The 22,558-nt window shown below is 38.7% G+C and overlaps 1 protein-coding gene across 4 annotated transcripts in view; it reads right to left on the bottom strand.

Annotated features, from left to right (window-relative positions):
* Window positions 1–22,340, bottom strand: part of TMEM64 (transmembrane protein 64) — a 205,734-nt gene extending 183,394 nt beyond the window's left edge. For 2 of the 4 annotated variants that reach the window (XM_069086677.1, XM_069086679.1), the window contains exon 1: window positions 21,437–22,340. In XM_069086677.1, the coding sequence (XP_068942778.1) occupies window positions 21,437–22,228 (792 nt within the window). In that variant the 5' untranslated portion in view covers window positions 22,229–22,340. The remainder of the gene's footprint in view (window positions 1–21,436) is intronic. The other 2 variants (XM_069086676.1, XM_069086675.1) reach the window with 2 other exon arrangements.
* Window positions 22,341–22,558: the final 218 nt, after the last annotated feature.

The following is a 22,558-nucleotide window of genomic DNA, read 5'->3' as shown; positions in this document are numbered from 1 at the left end:
ACCTAGCTGCACATGAACCTTGAACAATTTTTAAAGCTATAGTTTGAAAGCATGGAGGGTTAAAAAAAAGTCTTCTAGTAAGTCAGGTGGATTGCCAAAGGAAAATCTATGGAAAAGAATTACAGAGGATGTGAAAAGGCATGAAGAAGACACTATCTGTGCATGGTAGGTGCCCAATAAATGTATAGTGGTGTGTTGATGGAGATGAAACTGCATATCCATTTAACATGAAAACAAAAGAATTTCTAGGAAAAACATCCCTCACTCTGGAATCTATTGGAATAATGATGTCTCCTAATTCTGAGGAAATCCTATAATCCTCATCATAGGAAATAAAACGATCAAAGCTTCTCAAATGGAGGCTTTAAAGTAAAGATAAAATGTTGATTATTTGTTCACTATCATAAGATTACATATACAGTAAGTACATAGGAAGCATTTAATAAATGTTTTTTCCATTTCATTTCATACTCCTGTCCAAGTCATAAGGAACTTATTCACTGCATTACATGGTAGCAAATAGAACCTAACAATAATAGTCAATACCTCCCTAAATCAGTACTTAATTTTCAACAGGAGAAACATCCTGTCTTAATCTCTGAATATGATATTTAGGCAGCTGGCAACAGAAATTTTTCAGCAGAGAAATCTCTATCTTTAGATATCTCACTGTTGAGTGAGTCACTGAAATTGAAGTCTGCTATTTTCCAGGACACAGAAAAAAGCAATAGAATGATTTATAAACACCTCTAATTTTATTTGTACAATTATTAAAGTGAATTTACTTATTTTTAAAAACTTAGCTCATTTTACACTGAGGTAGTAATACTCTTAAGTTAAAGTGTTTTGAAGACTATAATTCACTGTACAACCACAAAGTGATATTATTAAAAGTTCATAGGGGCGGCCAGGTGGCTCAGCGAGTAAGAGCACCGGTTCCTGTGTTGGGACGACCTGGAGATCGAATCCCGGGCTCAGACACTCAGCACCACACCCAGAAATAACTGGCCGTGTAACCTTGAGCAAGTTACTTAACCCCAATTGCTTAAAAAAAAAAAAGTTCATGAGACACTGGAGACAAGATGGCAGAGAGAAGCCAGGGAGTTGCCCAAGTTCTCCCCAGTTTCCCTCAGAAACAAAATTAAATAAAGCCTCCAAAAGAATTCTAGAGTGAAAGAATCTCCAGAAAGAGTGTGTGAAACATTTTTCCAGCCCAAGATAACTTAGGACTTCAGGAAAAGTCTGTCTCACTAGGGTAAAAGGGGAGTACAGTCCAAACCAAGCAGTGTTTCAGGCAAGCCAAAGAGAGACTCAGTCACAGCACAGATCAGTAACAAAAGCCCTGCTGTTCTAGATCAGCAGGTCACCTTTGAAGCCTTCAGCCCCAAAACAGAAAGCAAACTGCAACCCTGGAACCCCGGGCGGCACAGTGGGAAAACTACCAGCTCTAGAGGCCCTGGCATAGAAAGCCAGTGACCAGGCTCCTAGCCCTTGGTTCAAGAAGCTTGGGACAGTGCCTCCACACCCCAGAAGCAGAGCTCAACTTTTTTTTTTTTTGCTTTTTGGAGGGGGGAAGGTAGGGCAATTGGAGTTAAGTGATTTCCCCAAGGTCACACAGCTAGTTTTTGTGTTAAGTGTCTGAGGCCAGATTTGAACTCAGGTCCTCCTGACTCCAGGGCTGGTGCTCTATTCACTGCGCCACCTAGCTGCCCCCAGAGTTCAACTTTTAAAAATGAGCAAAATTCAAAAAGAACCCTGACCATAGAAACCTACTATGGTGACAGGGAAGATCAAAACACAAACTCAGAAGAGGGCAACAATGTCAAAATGCCTATATGTGAAGCCTCAAGACCAAAAAGTTCTCTTGAAATAACTCAAAATGTATTTTAAAAATCAAGTAAGAGAGGTAGAAGAAAAACTTGGAAAAGAAATGAGAATTATGCAAGAGAATTACAAAAAAAGAGTCAAGAATTTGGAAAAGGAATCATGAAAGTTAGTTGAAGTTGAAGTTGAACTCCTTAAAAAATAGATTTTGACAAATGAGGGAAAAATTCGCTGAAGAAAACACCTCCTTTAAAAGTAAAATTGACCAAATTTAAAAGGAGGTACAAAAGCTCAGTTGAAGAAAATAATTACTTAAAAATCAGAATTGGGCAAGTGGAAGTTGACTTTATGAGACATCATGAATCAGTCGAACAACATCAGAAGAATGAAAAAATATAAGAAAATGCAAAATACTTCACTGGAAAAACAAATTACCTGGAAAATAGATCAAGGAGAGAAAATTTAGGAATTACTGTACTACCTGAAAGCTATGATCAAAAAAAGTCTGGACAGCATCTCTGAAGAAATTATCAAGGAAAACTACTGTGATACAGAACCAGAGGGCAAAATGTTATTGAAAGAATCCACCAATCACCTCTTGAAAAAGATCCCAAAATGAAAACTCCAAGGAATACTGAAGCCAAATTCTAGAACTATCAGATCAAGGAGAAAATACTACAAGAAGCCAGAAGAAAACAATTCGAATATCAAGGACCTACAGTCAATGTTACATAAGTCTTAGCTTCTATATTAAAGCATTGGAGGACTTAGAATATGATATTCTGGGAAGCAAAAGAGCTTGGGTTACAACCAAGAATCAACTACCTGGCAAAATTTAGCAAAATCTTTAAAGGGAAAAGATGAACATTCAATGAAACAGGATCTTTCAACCTTTCTTGATGAAAAGACCAGAGCTGAACAGAAAATTAGATCTTCAAATACAAGAGAAGCATCAAAAGGTAAACAGGAAAGAGAAAAAAAAAAACAAGAACATGGTATTAATAAGGTTCAACTGTTTACATCTCTACATGCAAAGATGACTGTAATGGTAATGAAATTTAAAGATCCCTTTGTATTGGAAATCTAAGAGGTACTTAGCATCCAGTTCAAATTAAGCCTCTGTTAAAGAAACAGAAGGTGTGAACTCCTGTTGCTGATGTAACCGGAAGGGGCTGAAAAGGGAGGAGCAATACTGTATATAAGTAAATATATACTGTATATAGAGGGAGAGTCAGAATTCCTTGGGATAAAGCTTCATGGAGGCAGAAGCAGCTGCTGCTGAGGAGACTGAAGAAGAAAGGTCCAGGCTAGAGAGAATGATTTTGATTCTGGGAACCAGCTGGAGCTTCTGCTGGGGAGCTACCAGCTTTTCCTGAGAACTTCCAAAGACTGAGGAAGCATGACTGTGGCACTAGTACTTTTATGAGCCTGTTTGTGGCTTTGTTAAGCCTTGACTTCCTGGGAACAGAGACTGTGGGCATCAGCGTGGAACAGGAACAGCATGGAAAGTAGGACAAGGAACTGGGAGCTGTCTGCCTTTGAACCCAGGTGACAGTGTGGTGAATCTAGGTAGGGACCACAGAAGAGGATCCAGGGAATATGAGAGACTACCCCAACTCAAGCTGAAAATAGACTTTACTTGGATACTATGTACTGACTGAGAAGACTGTAATTTATTTATGACTGAGGGGTGGATGGCCTGTGTGTTTTACACTACCCCTTAAGAGAGTGCTGAGTAGTGACTGATATTGTAACTTAGTGTGCCCCATGAGTGGAGAACTTTGACTACTGCATTTCTTCCTTAAGGATGATTGAATGACTAAGTTACTAAGTGATTGACTGACTAAATGATTATACGTTGTTCAAAACTGTGTGACTACTGTGGTGAAAACTATGTGGCAATTTTCTGTATAAGTTGTTGTAAATGTTGTATTTTGATTATGTGTGATAAGTTATAACATTGTGAATTCCATACTTGATTTACTGTGAATGTTTTGCTCTGATTTGTTATTGAATAAATAGAGTATTCACTATACTGTCTAATCAGAACCTTAAAAGTTGTTCACAGTAGCATTCTTCTGGAAAGCTGCTTGTGCTTGGCTTTACAATGATACTTATAACTCTGAGACAGTTAGGTGGCATAGCACATAAGAGTTCTAGCCCTGTCAGAGTGACTTGAGTTCAAAGGTGACCTCAGATTACTTACTTGCCATGTGAATCTGGGCAAATCACTTAACCCCAACTGCCTCTCCCCTCTCAAAAAAAGAAAGAAAAAGAGGAACTTTATCCCTATTACAATGGTTGGAAGGAGTATACTTAGACAAATGGTGTGGGTATAAGCTGACTTTGATGTGATGATAAAAAAATTAATTATGGGGTAAAAAAAACACTGTACTGGGATAAAAGGAAAGGAGGGAGCAGAATCACATAAATTACTACATGAAGAAGCATAAGAGACCTATTATAGCAGAGTGAAAGAAGGGAAGGGGTAAGCATTGGTTGAACCTTACCCTTATTAGATTTGACTCAAAGAGGAAATAATGTTTACACTCAGTTGAGTAGAATAACATACACTTAGGTGGAATAACATACACACTCTATCTTACTCTATATGGAAGTAGAAGGAAAAAGGAGGGAAAAGGGAGTTGGGGGACTGACAGAAGGGAGGGCAGATTTGGGGGAGGCAGTGTTCAGAGGCAAAACACTAGTGAGAAGGGACTGGGCAAAAAGAGAGAGAAAAGTATAAAAAGGGGAAAAATAGGATGGAAGGAAATACACAGTAACCATAACTGTGAATGGGATCAACTCTCCCATAAAATGAAAGCAAATAGCAGAATGGAATAAAAACCAAAATCCAACAATATACTGATTACAAGAAACACATCTGAATCAGAGACACAAACACAGAGTAAAAGTAAAAGGTTGGAGCTGAATAGATTATGTATTATGTTTCAGCTGAAATAAAATAAAACAGTGGTAGCAATCTCAATCTCAGATAAAGCAAAAGCCAAAATGTATCCAATAAAGAGATAAGGAAACTATATCTTGCTAAAAAGGTACCATAGACAATGAAGTAACACCAGTACTAAAAATACATGAACCAAGTGATACAGTATCCAAATTTTTAGAGAAGTTAAGGGAGTTACATGAAGAAACAAACAGCAAAAGTATAATAATGGGGGCCCTCAACCTCCTCCTCTCAGAACCAGATAAATCTAACCATAAAATAAATAAGAAAGAAGTTAAGGAAGTGAATATAATTTTATAAAAGTTAGGTAAGACAGATCCCTGGAGAAAACTGAATGGGAATAGAAAGGAATATACCTTTTTCTCAATGGTATATGTCACCTACACAAAAACTGACCAAGTATCAGGGCATAAAAACCTCACAATCAAATGCAGAAAGGCAGAAATATTAAATGCATCCTTTTCAGATTATACTGCAATAAAAATTACATGAAATAAAAGGCTACGGAAAGACAAATTAAAAATTAATTGGAAACTAAATAAATCTAATCCTAAATAAAAAGTGGATCAAACAAAAAATCACAAAAATAACAATTTCATCAAAAAGAATGGCAATAATGAGACAGCATACCAAAATTTATGGGACACAGCCAAAGTAGTTCTTATAGGGGAAATTTTATATCTCTAAATGCTTACATGCTTACATGAATAAAATAGAGAAAGAACAGAGCTTTGAATGGAGCATTCAATTTTAAAAGCTAGAAAACAAACAAGTTTAAAATCTCAAATTAAATACCAAATAAGAAACTGTGATAATCAAAGGAGAGATTAATTAAATTGAAAGCAAGAAAACTACTAAATTAATAAATAAAATCAATGACTGTTTTTTGGGAAAAAAAACACCAATAAAATGCATTATCCATCGGTTAATTTTTAGATTTTAAAAAGGAAAACAAAAATACTAGTATCAAAAATGAAAACTGTGAATTCATCACCAATGAAGTAAAAATTAAAGCAATAATTAGGCACTATGTTGCAGAACTGTATTCCAATAAATTAGACAATGTAAGTGAAATGGATGAACATTTACAAAAATACAAATTGCCCAGATTAACAGGAGAGGAAATAAAATTTTTAAATAAAATAACCCCATTTTAGAAAAAGAAAATGAACAAACCATTAATGAATTCCCTAAGAAAAAGGATTTACAAGTGAATTCTAACAAACATTTAAAGAAAAATTAATTCCCCAATACTATATAAACTATTTGTAAAAATAGGTGAAGGAGTTCTACCAAGTTCCTTTTATGACATAAACATAGTGAACGATACCTAAAATCAGGAAAAGCCTAAACAGAGAAAGAAAATTACAAACCAATTTTCCAAACGAATACTGATGCAAAAATTTAAATAAAACATCAGCAAAGAGATTAAAGCAATTTATAAACCTGGATAATACATTATGATCAGATAGGAATGTATAAATGGTTCAATATTAGAAAAACTATTAGCATAACTGACCACATGAATAACGAAATCATAGGATTATCTCAACAGATGCAGAGAAAGCTTCTGACAAAATACAGCACCCATTCCTAGTAAAAACACTAGAGAGTATAGGAATAAATTGAGTTTTCCTTAAAATGACAAGTAATATCTATCTAAAACCATCAGCAAGTGTTATCTGTAATGGGGATATGCTAGAAACCTCCCCATTAAGAACAGGGATGCCCACCATCACCACTATTATTCAATACTGTACTAGAAACGTTAGCTTTAGCAATGAGAGAAGAAAAAAACTGAAGAAATTAAAATGGGCAATGAGGAAACAAAACTATCACTCTCTGCAGATGATATGATAGGATACTTAGGGAATCTTAGGAAATCAAATACAAGTCTACTTGAAATCATTAAAAATAGGGGCAACTACATGGTGCAGGGAATAGAGCACTGGCCTTGGAGTCAGAAGGACCTGAGTTCAAATCCGGCCTCAGACACTTGACACACTTACTAGCCGTGTGACCTTGGGCAAGTCACTTAAACCCAATTGCCCTGCATTCCCCCCCTCCAAAAAGCAAAACAATAAAAAATAATTAACAACTTTAGCAAGGATATAAAATAAACACACACAAATCATCAGCATTACAAGTGAAGCTCACCAAGAAGAGCTAGAAGAAGAAATTCCATTTAAAATAGCTGAAGACAATATAAAATATTTGGGAGTCTACCTGCCAAGACAAACAGGGGGACTATATGAACACAACTGCAAAACAATTTTCACACAAATAAAGTCACAAATACAGTCAAATCCAAATTGGAAAAATATCAATTGTTCATGAGTAGGTCGAGCTAATATAATAAAAATGACAATTCTACCTAAATTAATTTAGTGCCAAAACACTCAAACTACAAAAAATATTTTTTTTGTTTTTGTTTTTGCTTTTTGGAGGGCAATTGGGGTTAAGTGACTTGCCCAAAGTCATGCGGCTAATAAGTATGTCAAGCCTCTGAGGCTGAATTTGAAGTTCCTCTTGACTCCAGGGCTGGTGCTCTATTTACTGTACCACCTAGCTGCCCCTACAAAAAAGTATTTTATAGAGCAAGAGAAAATAACAAGACTCTTCTGGAAGACCAAATGGTCAAGGATATCAAGGGAATTAATGAAAAAAATGCAAAAGAAGATGCCTAGCAGTACCAGATATAAAACTATTTTATAAAGTGGCAATCAAAACTATTTGGTACTAGTTAAGAAATAGTGGTGGGTCAGTGTAATAGGCTAGGTACATAAGATCAAGTAGTAAATGACTAATCTACTGTTTGATAAACCCAAAGACTCCAGCTCCAGCTTCTGGAATAATAACTTACTATCTGACAAAAACTGCTGAGAAAACTAGAAAACAGTATGGCAGAAACGAGGTACAGACTAACATCTCACCATGTAAGGTCAAAATGGGTACATGATTTAGACCTAAAAGATGATACCATAAGCAAGTTAGGAGAGTAAGGAACCGTTTACCTGTCAGATCTATGTTGAAGAGAATAATTTATGATCAAGTAAGACAGAGAACATTTTGAAATGCAAAATGGATAATTTTGATTACATGAAATTAAAAAGGGTTTGCACAAAGCCAATACAGTGAAGATTAGAAGGAAAGCAGAAAAACGGGAAACAATTTTTATAATATTTCTGATGAAGGCCTCATTTCTCAAGTATATAGAGAACTGAGTCAAATTTCTAAGAATACAAGTCATTCCCCAAATGATAAATGGCCAAATGCTCTAAATCACTATTGATTAGAGAAACTTGAATCAAAACAACTCTGAGGTAACTACTTCACACCTATTAGATTGGCTAATATGACAGAAAAGGAAAATGATAAATGTTGGAGAAAACGTAGGAAAATTGGGACAACTAAATGATTGTCAGTAAAGATATGAACTGATCCAGCTGTTCTGGAGAGCAATTTAGAACTATGCCCAAAGGGCAATAAAGCTGTACACACCCTTTGATTCAGTAATACCACTACTAGTCTGTATCTCAAAGAGATCATAAAAAAGGGAAAAGGACCTACATATACAAAAATATTCATAGCAGCTCTTTTTGTAATGGCCAAGAATTGGAAATTGAGGGAATGCCCATAAACTGGGGAATGCCTGAACAAGTTGTGGTATATGACTGTAATAGAACACTATTGTGCTATAAGAAATGATGAGCAAGTAGACTTCAGAAAAACCTGGAAAAGCCTTAAATGAACTGATGCTGAGTGAAGTGAGTAGAACCAGGACAACACTGTATAGTAACATCAATATTATGTGATGTTCAACTATGACTGACTTAGTTCTTTACAGCCATACAATGATCCAAGAGAATTCTAAAAGATTCATGATGAAAAATGCCATCCACGTCCAGAGAAAAAACTATGGAGTCTAAATGCAGATAAAAGCATGCTATTTTCACTTTTTTGTTGTTTTTTTGTGGCTTCCCCTTTTGTTCTGTTTCTTCTTTCACAACATGACTAATATGGAAATATATTTACATGATAGCACATGGATAATCTCTATGATAATTTGCCTGAAAATTTGCCTAAAGAAAAAAATTTGAAACTCAAATTCATTACTTCCAAAAAGCCACAAGTCCTTCCTGTGTCAAAGGTCCTTAACAATATAATTAAAATTTATCTGTTGAACAAAAATTACATAAAGTAGCTTTAAAGGTAGACATGACATAATGCATTTAGTTTTATTAAAAGTTAACTTGAAGGAACTGGGTATCTTTAATTTAGAGAGAGATAGGTGGCCTAACACTGAACCCTAGACTTTGAGCCAGAAAGACATGAGATCAAAGTCGGCTTCTATCTCTCACAAGCTGTGTGAACCCTAGTCATGTCACAACCTTTCTTGGCCTCAATTTCCTCATCTGTAAAAACTGGGGATAATAACAGCACCTACCTCACAAGGACTACAATTTATGTAAGGTGCTTTGTAAACCTTAAAGTACAACATAAATATTAGCTTTCTTCAAAAATGTAAAGAGATATCACATGGAAAACTGTTGAAACTTGTTTTATGACCCCAGAAAGCCTAACTGGTACAGTGGGTGAAATCTATAAAGAAGCAGGTAAGCTTACTGACACAGGATCACATATTTAGAGCCAAAAGTACTTTGAGAAGTCATTTAGTCCAATCACCTCACTTCATACTGAGGAAAATGAGCTCCAGGGAAATTAATGGCTTTTTTTGAGGATAGAGCTGGGAATCAAACATAGTTCTTCAACTTCAAATCTACCACATTTTCCTCTATGCAAGGAAAAAAAAACTTCCTCAAAATTACAGCTATACAAAAGGTCAAAAGTGGTTCTGTTAATAATATGAGTCTGAATGTTAACAGCAAACCAGAATAGAGCACCGTGGTATCAGATAGCTTAAGCTAAAGTCCTGGCCCTCCTACTCATTACTACTGTGTCCCTTGGACACTTGGTTACTTAATTTCTCTGCACCTGTCTCCTCATCTGCAAGAAGAGAATAATAAAACTTTTAACTACCTGCCTCAGTTGGGGGTTTTAATTTTATAAAAATGAGTGCTATATAAATGTGAATTTGCATTATTGTTATCCATATCATGTAGCCAAATCGTAATAATTTTCTATTTCAGAATGCATGATTTTTAGCTTGGATTTAATATATAATTCCAAAGTTCTGCTTAAGTTTTTAATTCTGATGGCTAACTTGTATGAAAGTACTCAGCCTATGCAGGCCAACCACTACAGCCTCTGCATTCATCCTTAATTTATAACCTACTCCCTATGTTTCTCACAGTTCAGGGAGCTCATGACTCACAGTAATCTGGGCAAACTTAATACTCTTTTAGGTGTAGATTAAATATGTTCTTGCAGGATAGATTGTGAAAGTTAAAAACTATTTTTTACATCATTTCCTTTAAAAAATGCCTTCCAAATTCTTTGAATTAAGATGTGGCAATTTATACTGCTGGAGTATTCAAAAACACTACTATTACATTAGGAATTTAAAGTTCACACAACTTTAATTATCTAAACTCTCAAGATGTTGGAATATTTTAGTTTTCCTATATAGATAAGGAAAAAAATTAAGTATTTCCTCAGAGTAATTTGGACAAGTTGTGATTAGGAAATTCTCTTCCAAAATTTCCTAACTAGAGATTTTGTCCCTATCTTCCTACAGCTCCTGCAATCTTATTAAATATCTTATTAATATTAATGATTTGTTGTAGTAGATTTTGCAGCTTCTAACAGTCAAAAAATTAGGTTAAATCAGGATTGCCTATCTTCAGGGATTTACTATGATGCCCATATGAGAAATGTATACGTATAGACACAAAGGATGACTGTTGCTGTTTGTCCTTCATTCTCCAAGAGGACCTCAACATCTGGAAGGTGATGTCATGACTTGAAAGTGAATTGGATTTAAAAGAGGAAGGGCTATGCCAAGTCATCAGCCTCACTCTCTCCTTTGGAGCCATCTAGATCCAGTAGCAAGACAGAGATCAGGATGACTGGAGACGGCCCCAGATGCAGTGGGAGACCTTGGCCTTTTTGAGCTGAGGTTTTTTCCAGGTCTCAGTTTGGCTGAGGCAACACCCATTTAGTGTTTAAGGTTAGGTAAGAAATGAATGAAAGAATAGCCACTTTTACCTAGTCAAAAAAATAAACAAACCAATCTTGGAGAGGAAGACCCTCAAAAACCCTCAGTGTTTCTGGCCAAAACAGAAACAATTGCTATTTACACTAACTCTGAGCTATCAGAGCCCACACAATGACCAAGTGAGGCTTGGGATGGGAGCTACTGTTGACCAATGAATAAGAGCCAGAGTGATCTGGATTTAAGACATGATCCTTAAAAGGAAATGTAGCAGGTAAACCCCAAGACATCTTTCAAGGTTTCAGCAATCAAAATTTTTATTCTTTGGGTAAATCACTTGCAGGTAAGGTTATGATTCACTATGTGGACAGCACAAAGAATGATACTACAGAATTGAAACAATGATTATCTTATCTTAGCCCTTCTAATTGATGATTTACTAAGTTCAATGATTAGATTCAAGAGTACTAAAAAAGCAATATAAACCCATTTTTTATAGACTATATTTTTCAACTCATAAAAATAGCCTTGACTTGGGTCCTTTCAAGACATCTAATTACTCTTTTAAAAAATATATTCTAAGGGGGTGGAGCCAAGATGTCAGAGTGAAAGCAAGAATTTGCTTGAGCTTATCCCCCAATCACCTCCAAATGCCTATGGAAAATGACTCTCAACAAATTTTGGAATTGCAGAACCCCCAAAATGACAGAGTGAAATACATCTCCAGATGAGGAGAGCCTGGCAGGCTGAAAGGCAGGGTCTAACACACCAGGCTAGGAGCAGAGTACAGGCCTGCCTGGGCCATGCCAGTATAGACCAAGCTAGAGCAGACCTCAGAGAACCAAATCACTGGCAGCTATGGCTGTTTCTGAACTTCTCAACCCACAAACACTAAAGAGAAAGTAAAAGGTCAGCAGTGAAACCCTGTTGGACCTGGGTGAGAGAGGAGCTCAGTCTCTACCCTAGGGATGGGGGAGGTAGAGGAGGCTATGGCTACAGCAACAACAGCAGCAGCAGCTTCTGGAGCTCCAGGCCCACAGTTGGTAAGGGGAACAAGCAACTGATCAGAGGGCAATTGCAGGAATCTCTCTGCTGGTGCTGAGGGAGGATTCTCTTGCTTTGCCCTGCTTGGATGTGGATCACAGTCTTGGGTGGCAGTCCTAGGGTAAGGAGGAACATTGGTGTGGCAAAGTTTGTGGGGCTGGGGAGTCCTCCTCACATTTATGAGTCAGGTGCCTAGAAGTAGCTCTGACAACAGCTGTTCAAACCACAGAAATTTGGGACACAGCACTCTCTGCTCTGGTAGCAGAGTTCTACTGGCAAAGAACTCAAAAGTCAAGCAATTGGCTGGGAAAATGAGTAAATGGAGGAAAAGAAAGCAGACTATAGAATCTTTTTTTTGGTGACAAAGAGGATCAAAACATAGAACTAGAAGAAGAAAACAAAATCAAAAATCCTGCACCAAAAGCTTCTAAGAAAAATATGAACTGGTCCCAGGCCATGGAGGAGGAGCTCAAGAAGGATTCTGAAAATCAAGTAAGAGAAGTACATGAAAAACTGGGAAGAGAAATGAGAGTGTTGCAAGAAAATCATGAAAAACAAGTCAACAGCTTGCTAAAGGAGACCCCCAAAAAATACTGAAGAAAATAACACCTTAAAAATAGCCCAACTCAAATGGCAAGAGACCGAAAAAGCCAATGAGAATACCTTAAAAAAGCAGATTTGGCGAGATAGAAAAGAAAGTCCAAAAGCTCACTAAAGAAAATAATTCTGGAAGGCAGAGTCAAGATGGTAGAGTAGAAGCACAACCTCCAAGCAGCTCTGGCTTCCACCTTCCCCAATCCTTGTAAGAGGGGACTCTGAACAAACTTTGGAGCTGCAGAACCCACAAAATGACACAGAGAAGCTAACCTCCCACTGAAGAAAGCTTGGCAGGACAGCAGGAATTGGCCAGCACAGCGCTCTGGGAGCTGAGCCCAACCCCACGCCGAGGCTTTAGCCCCAGGGTGGGCCTGACCAGGGGCTGGCCAGATGGACTCCATATCACCAGCAGCTGTGGCTGTTTCCAGATTTATCAACACATAGATGCGAAGGACAAAGTGACAGGTCGGTGCAGTGTGGACTTTGGGACCACTAGTGGGGAGAGCACTGGCTTTTGCCCCCAGGGCAAGAAGCCACTGAGCCGCCTTGGTTCAGCCAGCGCCATGTGACAGCTTCAGCTCCTGGCCTGCAGAGAGAGTGTAGGGGGACCAAGCGACCAGTCTGAGGGGTAATTTTTCTTGCTTTACCATGCTTGGATCTGGATTGCAGTCTAGGGTGGAGGTCCTGGGGTATGTGACCAGCTTGCCAGAGCGTGTGGAGGCTTCAAAGAGGGCACCCAACTAAAACCTCCGGCAGCTGAGAAAATCCCAGTGTTTGGGACAAAAGCTCCCCTGTCTGGTGGCAGAGTCCTACTGTGGCAAAAAGCCCAGGGATCAAGTGACTGAGGGGCAACATGACCAGACAAAGGAAGCAAAACAAACAGAAGAATCCAACATTAGACTCCTATTTTGGGGACAAAAAGGAGCAAAGCATGGAACAGGAGGAAGACAGTGAAGTCAGAACTCCTGCACCAAAAGCTTCAAAGGAAAGTACAAGCTGGTTACAGGCCATAGAGGACCTTAAGAAGCAGATAAGAGAAGTGGAGGAAAAATTAGGAAGAGAAATGAGAATGATGCAAAAAAATTATGAAATGAGAGTCAACAGCCTGACTGAGGAAAATCACACCTGAAAAAACAGACTATAACTCAATTGGCAAAAGAGGCTCAAAAAGGCAATGAGGAGAGGAATGCCTTAAAAAGCTGAATTTGCCAGATGGAAAAAGAAGCTCAAAAGTTCAATGAGGAGAATCATCCCCTCATATCTAGAATAGAGCAAAGGGAAACTAGTGACTTTATGAGAAATCAAGATGATGTTAAACAGATCTAAACAAATGAAAGAATAGAAGTCAATGTGAAATATCTCATGGGAAAAACCACTGACCTGGAAAATAGATCCAGGACAGATAATTTAAAAATTATTGGACTACCTGAAAGCCATGATCAAAGAAAAAACCTAGAAATCATCCTCCAAGAAATTCTCAAGGAATACTGCCCTGATGTTTTAGAATCAGAGGGCAAAATAGAGGTTGAAAGAATCCACCGATCACCTCCTGAAAAAGATACCAAAAAGAAAACACCTAGCAATATTATAGCCAGGTTCCAGAATTCCCAGATCAAGGAGAGAATATTAGGAGCAGCCAGGAAGAAACAATTTGAATATTTGGGAAACACAATCAGGATAACTCAGGATCTGGCAGCTTCTACACTGAGGGATCGAAGGGCCTGGAATATGATATTCTGGAGAGCAAAGGAGCTGGGATTAAAACCAAGAATCACCTACCCAGCAAAACGGAGTATCATGTTTCAGGTGCAAATATGGTCATTCAGTGGAATAGAAGACTCTCAAGCATTCTTAATGAAAAAACCAGAATTGAATAGAAAATTTGATATTCAGATACAAGAAGCAAGAGAAGCTTGAGAAGGTAAACAGGGAAAAGAAATCATAAGGAACTTATCAAAGTTGAACTATTAACATTCCTACATGGAAAAACAAAAATTGTAACTCATGAAACTTTTCTTAGTATGAAAACGGTTGAAGGGAATACAAATACATACATACATATGTGTGTGTGTCTATATTGGAGGGTATACGGGTGTATGAATACATATGTGAATGTGTGTATATATGTTTACAGGTATACATAGATAAAGGGCAAAGGATGAATTTAATAGGAAGGGATGATATTTAAAAGGTGAAATTAAAAGGTCAGAGAGGAATATAATGAGAGGAGATGGAGAGAGACAGGATGGGGTAAACTAACTCATATAGAAGAGGCAAGGGAAAATGGTTATAATGGAGGGGAAAAAAAGGAAGGCAAAAGGGAATGGGTCAACCTTATTCTCATTGAATTTGGCTCAGGGAGGGAATAACATATACACTAAATAGGGTATCACCCTACAGGAGAAGAGGGGGAAGGGGATGAGAAGGGGGATGATGGAAGGGAGAGCAGGCTGGGGGGGAGGGAAGTTGGAAGCACTCACTTTTGAAAAGGGATGGGATCAAAGTAGAGAGTAGAACAAGTGGGAGGTGGAAAAGAAGGGAGGGAAATATAGTCAGTCTTTTACAATATATCTGCTATGTTAATGTTTTGCATTAGCTACACATGTACAACCTATACTGAACTGCTTATCTTCCCAGTAAGGGTGGGTGACCAGGGAGGAAGGGAATGAATCTGGAATTCAAAGTTTTAAAATCAAATGTTTAAAATTATATATACTATTATTCAATATACAGGTACTGGGGCATAGAGATCCACCATGCCCTACTGGAAAAGTCTAAAGGGTATGGGAAAAGATATGGGAGAGAGCAGATTGGAGGAGGGGATATCCTGTGGGATTACTATTTTGGGGTGGTGGGTAGGGGAAAAATGGGGAGAAAATTTGTAACTCAAAATTTGGTGGAAATTAATGATGTAAATCAGAAGTTAATAAATCATTTGAAAAATGAAAAAGAAAATAATTCCTTCAAAATTATAATGGAGCCAATGGAAGCTAATGACTTTTTAAGAAATCAAAATATTATAAAACAGATTAAAAAGAATGAAAAAATAGAAGGCAATGTAAAATATCTCACTGGAAAAACCACTGACCTGGAAAATAGATCCAGGAGAGATAATTTAAAAATTATCGGACTACCTGAAAGCCATGATCAAAAAAAAGAGCCTAGACATTATCTTTCAAGAAATTGTCCAGGAAAACTGCCCTGATATTCTAGAACCAGAGGGCAAAATAGAAATTGAAAGAATCCACCTATAGTCTCTTGAAAAAGATCCCAAAAAGAAAACTCCTAGAAATATTATAGCCAAATTCCAGAGTTCCCAGGTCAAGGAGAAAACATTACAAGCAGCCAAGAAGAAACAATCTGACTATTATGAAAACACAATCAGGATGACATAAGATCCAGCAGTTTCTACATTAGGGATCAAAAGGCTTAGAATATGATATTTCAGATGTTAAAGGTGCTAGGATTAAAACCAAGAATCACCAAGAATGAGTATAATACTTTAGGGGAAAATATGGATATTCAATGAAATAGAGGACTTTCAAGCATTCTTGATGAAAAGATGAGAGCTGATCAGAAAATCTGACTTTTAAATACAAGAAGCAAAAAAGCATGAAAAAGTAAACAGGAAAGAGAAATCACAAGGAACTTATTAAAGTTGTTACATTCTGACATGGAAAAATTATATTTGTAACTCATGAGACTTTTCTCAGTATTAGGACAGTTGAAGGAAATGTGTGTGTATGTGTATAAGTGTGTATATGTATACACAAACAGAGGGCACAGGGTGAGTTGAATATGAAGGGATAATATCTAAAAAACAAAATTAAGAGATGAGAGGAATATATTGAGAGAAGGAGAAAGGGAGAGATAGAATAGGGTATATTATCTCACATAAAAGAGTCAAGAGAAAGCTGTTACAATGGAGGGGAAGAACAGGGAAGTGAAAGGGAATGAGTCAACCTTACTCTCATTGGATTTGGTTTAAGGAGGGAATAACATACACACTCAGTTGTGTATCTTATCCTATAGTACAGGGGAAAGCGGATAAGAGAGGGAGATGATAGGAGGTAGGGCAGCCTGGGGGAGGGGGTAGTCAGAAGCAAACACTTTTGAAAAGGAACTGGGTCAAAGGAGAAAACATAATAAATGTGGTGGGCAGGATAGGAAGGAGGGAAATATAGTCTTTATATATGACTACTATGGAAATACCAATATATGACTACTATGGAAATGCTTTGCATAACCACACAAGCATAACCTATATTGAATAGCTTGTCTTCTCCGTGGGAGCTGGTTGATGAAAGAAGGGAGGGAATCTGGAACTCAAAGTTTTAAAAACAAATGTTAAGAAATCATTTTTACATTCAACCAGGAAATAAGATATACAGGAAATGGGGTATAGAAATCCACTTTGCCTTACTAGAAAGTAAGGGGTAAGGAGAAGATAGTTTGATGACTTCTGACTTGTGAGCATACGCAGCAACCAACAAAGACTTATGCAGTCACTAGCTACCTCCTCCCCTTCCCATTCTTACTCATATTTTTTTTTACCATGAAATGGAGTAATAAAAAAGTACTGACTTTGAAAGAGGACCCAGTATTCCCACACACTCTACCCCTTCTACTTAATACCTGTAAGACTTTGGGTAAGTCATGTAACCACTCCCTAGGCCTAATTTGTATTAGAGGACTTTTAAGGTCTCTTTCCCCAAAACTGTCTGATCCTGAAATCACCTGGGGAAAGCATCTCCTTTTAAAAATCAACTATCTGTACTAAAGTCCACTCTATTTCTTTATTCACACTTTAAGGTGATTTAAGAAAAAAAAATGCCTTCTTAAAAGCTAATGAACACAAAGACAAACTCACTGGATGCCTGCAGGCAGAGCCAAGTGGGGTGAGGGAGAAAGCTCTGAGCAAGAGTATGAAATTGCATAACCACCTAAACTCAGTCCCTGTCCCTGTCCCTCTCCTTCTCCTTCTTCTGCTTTTTGGAGGGCAATTGGGGTTAAGCGACTTGCCCAAGGTCACACAACTAGTTTTTATGTTAAGTGTCTGAGGCCATATTTGAACTCAGGTCCCCCTGACTCCAGGGCCGGTGCTCTATTCACTGTGCCACCGAGCAGCCTCTTTCTTCTTTTTTTTTTTTGTCTTTTTGGAGGGCAATTGGGATTAAGTAACTTGCCCAAGGTTACACGGCTAGTTTTTTGTGTGTGGGTGTTAACTGTCTGAGGCCTGATCCGAACTCGGGTCCTCCTGACTCCTGGGCCAGCACTTTACTCACTGCACCACCTAGCCGCCCTGACTTCCTCTCCTCCTTTCTTCTTAAAGACCATTCCATTCCTGTTCCTAGGGCTGAAGGAGATAATGAGTTTAAAGGCCTTGTCCTAAAAACAGAAAAATCTTGGCAGTAAAGATTAGCAAGTACTTTGCTCTCTATTTTGTTTAATTTCTAAGAACCTGAAAATAATAGCTATATAGATATTTTAAAATTGTTATCTTTGACTTTTAGGGAATCACAGATATGCATAGGTCTAGAAAGGCACTCCTGAGCTATCAAATCAACCAGATGATGTTTCAACTATTTCAGATAAGTAATTATTAATCCTGTTTTAAAAAAACAGGAAGAAAGGCAATTTTAAAAACCAATTATGATCACCACCAATGACTATTATCACTCCCACTACCCCTATCTACACATTAAATGGAAAGACCTATACTAATGTTCTAGATTGCACAGTGAATTGAGCAGAGTTCAAATATGACTCAGACATTTACTAGCTGTATAACTCTACACAAGTCACTTACACTGTCTGCCTAAAGTCTCCTCAAGTGTAAAATAGGGGTGATAACAACACCTACCTCACAAGGTTGTAGTGAAGATCAAATTAGATATTTGTCAAGTGCTCAGCAGGCACTATATAAATGCTTATTCCCATCCTCTATTCCTAAATCACATTGTGTCCTAGAAGTAGCCAAGCATTTGGTTCTTCCCAGGAGAATGCAAGCTCTGGAATATCCTACAAAGCTTTAAGTAGATCTAGTTGGTGACTTTTAATTTTTACTGTCTAAAGACCAGAGAAGCCAAGTATAGAGATTGATGATAGCTTTTTCAACCACAGTAACTCTCTACAACCATCAACCAAAATGTAGGACTGCTTTCTGTGTCAGTTGAAAGAATACTCCTAATGATGAAATAAAATCCTTCTAAAGTAATGGATATGAAAAAAGCATATCATTCTTAAAATAAAACTTGACTGATTCCTACCTACAGACTCTAATGATGTGGATTCCATCCAAGCAGTATGGGTAGGTGTGATCTACACTAATAAGTATGTTGGGAATGAAGCAGTTTGGAGTCTATTCTTTCTGCAAACAGCACAAGGAACTCCAGAAATGTTGAAGATTACCTTTTACATTTCTAAATGCAAGAATCAGACAGGAAGAAGAGAAATACTGTTGGAGGAGACTACTTCAAGGTACAACAATTCTCAATCTTTTCTGCCTACTTATCCAGGAGTAATGTGGCAAAGTGAACTGAGGGCCTGCCTTGAACCCAAGAAGTTGGTTTGGTTGGTCCTGCCTCAAACGTATTGGCTCTGTGACTTCATTTAACCTCTCTGTGCTGTAAGGCAATTCTGTAAGACTCTAAATTGTAGAAAAAGTGCCAATCAGTCTTGGTAAAGAATCTTTTCACCCAGGAGTTCCGTACACAAATAAAATCACTGATCCATTTCCTATCTTAAAGGTCTTTTACCTATTGCTTCTCCCAAGCCTGTCATATCATTCAAGATACAAATCAAAAACAATGTCATGAAATACAAATAAACAAAAATTTATATATATATATGTGTGTGTGTGTATAATATGCGTACATATATACATACATATAGATACATACACGTGTGTACATATATGCACATATCTATACACACATATATAAATAAAGGATCACAATCTCACAGGGAAAGGAAGAGTAGCAGGAAGAATTTTTTTCCATGTAAAACCAACAAAATAGTTTCCAAGGAAGTTTACGGTAACCCTCCTTTCTACTATGTGATGTTTTTAAAATTTTTAACTTTACGACTTCGAATGTCTACTTGAGTTGTTACATACAAAAATCATTCCTAAGATGTAAAATCAATATATTCTACATAAACTGTATCTTTCAAAATCCCAGAACTCCATCACTTAAAGATACCTCAGAGATTTAATTCAGGCCCCCTCAATTTACAGATCAGGAGACTGAGCACAGAGGGTCTTGAAAAAAAAAAGGTCACAAAACTATGACTGGAATTTGTTTGCCTTCCAATCCAGTGCTCTTTGCATTAGCTTTATTTGTACTCATCATACCTGCATGAATAAAAGCATTAGCTATAAAAACAAAAAGGATAAGTAAAAAATCAAATTTTATTTTAAAAATAGAGGGGAGAACTGCCCTCTAATGAAATAGAATATATTCCTATCTGATATCTATAAGACTCACCTAATATTTTAAACAAAAATCTCACAGCATTCAAGGGTTTTTTGTTAGATATCTCCAAATTTTAGAACTTTTAAAAATATTTACTAAACAAATAAAAATGGTATTTGAAATGTTATGAATTTACACAAGTTTACTTTTAAGAAACTAATGTCAGTTAGTCTTCTAACTTCTAGAACCTAAAACTATTCAATGTGTTTCCTTGATTTTGTTAATATAGAGGTGGACAGAGAGCTGGTGTAGGAATTGGAAAGCCCTGTCTTTAAGTCTTGCTTCTGGCACACTGGATTCTGAACATGGGCGATTTACTTTGTCTCAGAAAAGTTGTCCAATACTAAAAAAGGCAGAAAAGGTGCTCACCAGAAACTCCCCAGACATTGATGAAATTACAGGCCCAGTCCTAAATACATACCTAAAACTTTGTTTTAAATAAACACTTCTCTTCAGTACTTTAAATGACAAATGTCAAAATGAAGGCAAAAGACATAAGAAGGAATGTAAAAAAAAAAAGATGGCATCATATAGATAGATATCTGTCTATATATATGTATATGAACTTTCAAAAATTTCTAACCACTGAATTACTTCCTAACATTAAATGATGTTTACCAAATAAATCCAGATAAAATGTTATTCAAAAGACATTTGTGTTTCGATCTTCTCAGTATTTACAAGATGAAATATCCAATATCTATTTGACACAACTTTTGTCGGGGGGTGGGGGAAGGGAGCACCTTTAGGCGGTTATCCCATTGGATCCCGATGCCTCATAAAACAGTAATTACAAGTACTTCTAATCTATCCTATATCTTGTATGTACCTAGTAATTAGTAATTACAGAATGTGAGCTCCTCAAGAATAAACACTGTTTTTTTTTTACCTTCCTTTGTATTCCTACAGCTTGGCACACAGTAGGCATTTTAAAATGGCTTGTTGACTCCAAAGAAGTAGCAACCTCATCTTACAGGTGAGGAAATTCAGGCTTGTGAGCTTAATGACTTGTCCGAGGTCAGTAAAGCTAGTAAGTGGCCAAAGACTATTTTTTTCAAACTCTTATCTTTCCAACTCTGTGTCCCAGTCTACAAGCCTTTCTTAAGCATTTGCTGTCAGGTACTGTGATAAGCAAGCAAGACTTGTCTCACAGTGATGCTTCTCCCTTTCCATTCCAGATTGTACAAGGTGTCCAAGAGTCTTAGCGTGGTTTTTAGGCATTAATAAAGACTTTTGGCCCAACCTGTATATTCATTCACCTTCAAGGAGATTCCAGAGTGTCACACAAAGTTATATTCTCCCTTGGGGTACCAGTAAATACTCAAATGAAAGCTCCCTGGAGACAAACACCTAAAATAACAAAGTGAAGATGACTCCGATGGGGGGGGGGGGGGGGCCACAATGACAACTTACCGAAAACACTGCGTTCTGAAGCCCAAAAGGTATCGGGGTCAGCCGGGCCAGGGCCACCACTTTGAGGCCGCTCCCCCCTTCCACGACTCGGATGACGGCGCTCAGTTTCTCGCTGCCCTCGATCTTGGAAGCCACCCAGTGGGCCAGCAGCTTCTTGCAGACCACGTGCGCGATGAAGGTGCCGATGAGGACCCCCACCACCATGAGTCCCATGCCCAGGACAAAACCATACAAGTAGCCAGCGGCCACGTTCAGCACAATGTAGCCCCAGCCGCAGGGGAAGGAAACTACGATGAAACCCACGACGAAGAGGAGCACACCCAGCAGGCTGTCCAGGCTCTCGACCCACAGGAGAAGATGCTGCAAATAGTGGCGGACCAGGGCCAGAGAGAAGAAGCACAGGGCGGCCAGGGCGCAGACCAGCAGGAAGCTCTTGCACCAACAGGTGCCTAGGAGGCAGCAGTAGCGCCAGGTCCTCACCTCGGCGACGGTGGGTCCGCCGCTGCAGCTGCTGTTACTGTTTCCCGAATAGGAGCCTCCCGGGGCGGGTAGCTCCAAGTCCGACTGCAAACTGTTGCGCTCCTGGTAAGGGCTGAGAAGTGCGCCCGCGGTCCCGGCGCTCTCGACACCGCTGCCGCCGCCTCCCCGAGGAAGCCGGTCCGCAGGGTCGCCGCCTCCCCCAGCCCTCGCCGAGCCCCAGCGGGTCAGCAGCTCTTGCCGCCGGCTCTGCAAAGCCGCGTACTTGAGGAGCTTGGGGAGCAACTGGAGCATGCTCCCGGCGGAGCTCCACATGCCGATGCGGGCGGCCGCCGCCCCCACCCCACCCCCGAGAAATCCCGGCCTCTCAACCCGTCAACCCCTCCGCGACTCCGGGGCCCGTGAGGCAGAGGCGGCCGCTGCGGCGGCTCATGGCCCCCTCCTTCCGCGCCCCCCTCCCGGATTCCCTCACCCCGCAGCCCCCCCCCCCCCCACTTAGCAGAGACCGAGCCGAAAGCCGATGACTGGACCCTCCGCCGCCACCGCGGCGTCAGCCCAGCCCAGCGGGGAAACAAGGCAAAGTCCCGCCGCACCCCCGCCCCCCAAAGGGGCAGGGCAAAGAAAAAAGGGACGGGGCGCAGCCAG

The sequence above is a fragment of the Petaurus breviceps genome, unplaced genomic scaffold (assembly GCF_028583685.1).
Source record: "Petaurus breviceps papuanus isolate PSGF00001 unplaced genomic scaffold, PetGlider_PUasm1.0 179, whole genome shotgun sequence".
Classification (NCBI taxonomy): Eukaryota; Metazoa; Chordata; class Mammalia; order Diprotodontia; family Petauridae; genus Petaurus; species Petaurus breviceps.
The sequence above is the reverse complement of the archived record's forward strand: the minus strand, read 5'-3'. Positions and strand labels throughout refer to the sequence as shown.